The sequence below is a fragment of the Theobroma umbraticum genome, unplaced genomic scaffold, assembly GCF_002168275.2.
Source record: "Theobroma umbraticum cultivar Fairchild unplaced genomic scaffold, ASM216827v3 scaffold_130.0, whole genome shotgun sequence".
NCBI lineage: Eukaryota > Viridiplantae > Streptophyta > Magnoliopsida > Malvales > Malvaceae > Theobroma > Theobroma umbraticum.
The window spans coordinates 4,894,659-4,897,330 of NW_018397264.1; the positions used below are offsets into that span (position 1 = coordinate 4,894,659).

The 2,672-nt window shown below is 34.7% G+C and overlaps 1 protein-coding gene across 1 annotated transcript; it reads right to left on the bottom strand.

Moving 5' to 3' along the window:
- Nucleotides 1-232: 232 nt before the first annotated feature.
- On the bottom strand, nt 233-1,616 carry LOC110422025 (sulfate transporter 3.1-like). Its single transcript, XM_021435784.1, has 4 exons — nt 1,174-1,616; nt 884-1,091; nt 520-691; nt 233-387 (listed from the first exon to the last, which is right to left on the bottom strand). Exons 1-4 carry the CDS (start codon nt 1,490-1,492, stop codon nt 277-279), a joined length of 810 nt encoding a protein of 269 aa, XP_021291459.1. The 5' UTR covers nt 1,493-1,616; the 3' UTR covers nt 233-276.
- Between the last annotated feature and the right edge of the window lie 1,056 nt (nt 1,617-2,672).

The following is a 2,672-nucleotide window of genomic DNA, read 5'->3' on the forward strand; positions in this document are numbered from 1 at the left end:
TATATATATATATATATATGTATGTATGTATATATATATTGAGTGTAAAATAGCCAAAAATCATCACTCATTAAAAACTCTAATTAAGTTATTTCTAGTTGATTTATTTTACGCCATAGCCTTGCAGTTAAAGAAACTCATCCTTTTCTCAACGTTATGATTATTGGGTTGGTTGGAAGGGTTGATTTTGCATACATTTTTGACAGCAACAACTAGGCAAATTATGATATTAATAGCTTCCTTTTTTTCTCGTAAAAATGAAGAATTAACGAACTTTCAATGGAAATTACTCAAAAGTAAAAGAGGGTACATTGCACTCACAAAGTATCTTGTCAGGAGAAGGAAGAAAAGGAAACAACAGCCCAAGACAGCACTCTCCCATCTCCACTGCAACCACCACAAATAGAATTAATATCTTAATCATTTCAATATTACTAAGAAATATATATATATGTTAACATGAACAATTAATGGTTAAAATTTAATCATTTAGCAAAAAAGAAACGGTTCTAAATTAACCTGGTGAAATTGGCCGAAAACTGAGCGCATAACGGATACAAGATCAGTCTCATGTGTGAAATGGAGTAAACCAAGCATCCCTTTCAATTGCTGTAAACAGACAATCGTGGCAGCTCCACCCATGAATCCCACTATGGTTGCATGTGACAGAAAATCCACGATAAATCCAAGTCTGCAATATTTTAGCACATAATTACAGCACCATGTAGTCATCAACTAATCAAGGAATTGAGAATGTTTTAGAAAAAAGCCAATTAGCTAATTAATCTTTCTTCAGTCTTTGTCCACAACTAACTTTTTGATTAAAGGACTAATGACCTTAATTAAAACTTAAGCAACAAGACAAAGTGTAAACTAATATTACCTTAAGATGCCAAGGGAAGCTTGGAACAGCCCAGCAAAGAAAGTAGCCGTGAAGACTAACTGAACGTATTGTTTGGGGTTCTCAGTAGGGCTAACCTCCTTGCCCAGCATAGAAGATATTAGCAGTGATGCCACAGCCACAGTCCCCACAGCCAAATCTTTAGAACTCCCCAACATGGCATATACCAGCGGCGGAACAAAGCTTGAATCTGCATTAATCCAAGTTCATGATATCACATTTTCTACTAGATTAAGGTTACATGGTTATTCATAACATTAAAAAGAACTTACAGAGTCCAATAATTGGTGGTATGCTGGCCAAATTTGCATAGCTTATCCCCTGAGGAACTGCAAGACTGGCAATGGTGATACCAGCAATCAAATCAGCCTTGAAGAAGTCGAAAGTGTAACGAGGAGCCCATTCCAGGATTGGTACAAAGTACTGTAATCCCAACAAAAACTTCCTGGAGGCCGGTTGATTCTTGAACTGCCTAAAAGGGTCATCAGGGAAGAAAGTCTCCTTGAGACTAGTTTGTAATGACTTGAGAAATGGTTTGGAAGGAGGAACCGGCACTCGACGCGGGCACTCATATTCTGCTGTAGTACCCATTTCAATAATCTAAGTCGGTATTTCAATAGATTTGCTGCAAATTAGAGCTGCTTTCGGAGATAGTGATGTTAAGACTAAAAGACTACCCAGATATCGCAAGCTAGAGTAGCTCTGGTTTGTTGAAATGAAGCTGATCAGGGCGGCCTTTTATAAGGTGGTGGGAGGGATATCTAAGTGCTTCAAGGGACCCACAAGTGGACTGACACGTGGCAGGTGTCAAAATTCGTGACCATCAACTCTTTAATTTGCCTCCCCAACCCTTGAAACATTTCAAGATTTGCTTAGTCTAATTAGTCCACTGCCATCTTGGCTGCTTCAACGCGTGGTTGATTCTGATGGGATGCAGGTTTAGCCTACCACACGTGGTGGTTCACCAATGGGTTGAGGACAATGAGACCGAAGAATTTCGGGAAGATACGCGAAATTTTTGTTATTATCACTTTTGTAGTTTAGAACTAATTAAAATATTGCTGTCCCTCGATGATATTATTGACGGCCATATGCCCACCGGCTTCATTTAGTGGGATAATTAGCTGGTTGTAGCTGCGAAGCAATAACATTTCAACATGCTTAGGTTTTGTAACAAACAAAACCTAACTATGTTGGCTATATTTTCATGGAATCATTGAAATCTTGGAAATTCCTAAAATCCATTTGACATGGAATGTGTTTCAAAATTAGCATCAATTCGAGGTGATGGTATTTTGAATTCTTCAAGTCATTTAGCTTTGAACAAACTTTAAATCAATCTTTCATTAATTATCTTTCATTAGTTGATATCTATTATGAATAAATGTATGAATGTCTATTATGTTATGATTTAAAAAAATACAAATCAAGTCAAATAACCATATAATTTGATTTGAATTCTTAAATAGAATTAGATTAAGATTATGATTTAAGAAATTGTTCGCCTATAAATAGATTTTTTATTTAATTTGTAAATACACACTTGACTAATATCTTCTTATTCCCTTTAAATACTTTATCTTAATTATTCGTTCAGTTATTTTTCATAACAATATTCAAATAATGTTATATTTCATAACAATATCCAAATTGCTCATATATTTTAAGTTAAATTTTTTTACATGTGCATTTTGTATTTTATTTTTTTTAAAAAATTCAATGTTAAGCATTGTGTTTGATACAATAAAAAATAATGACATAATAAGAATAG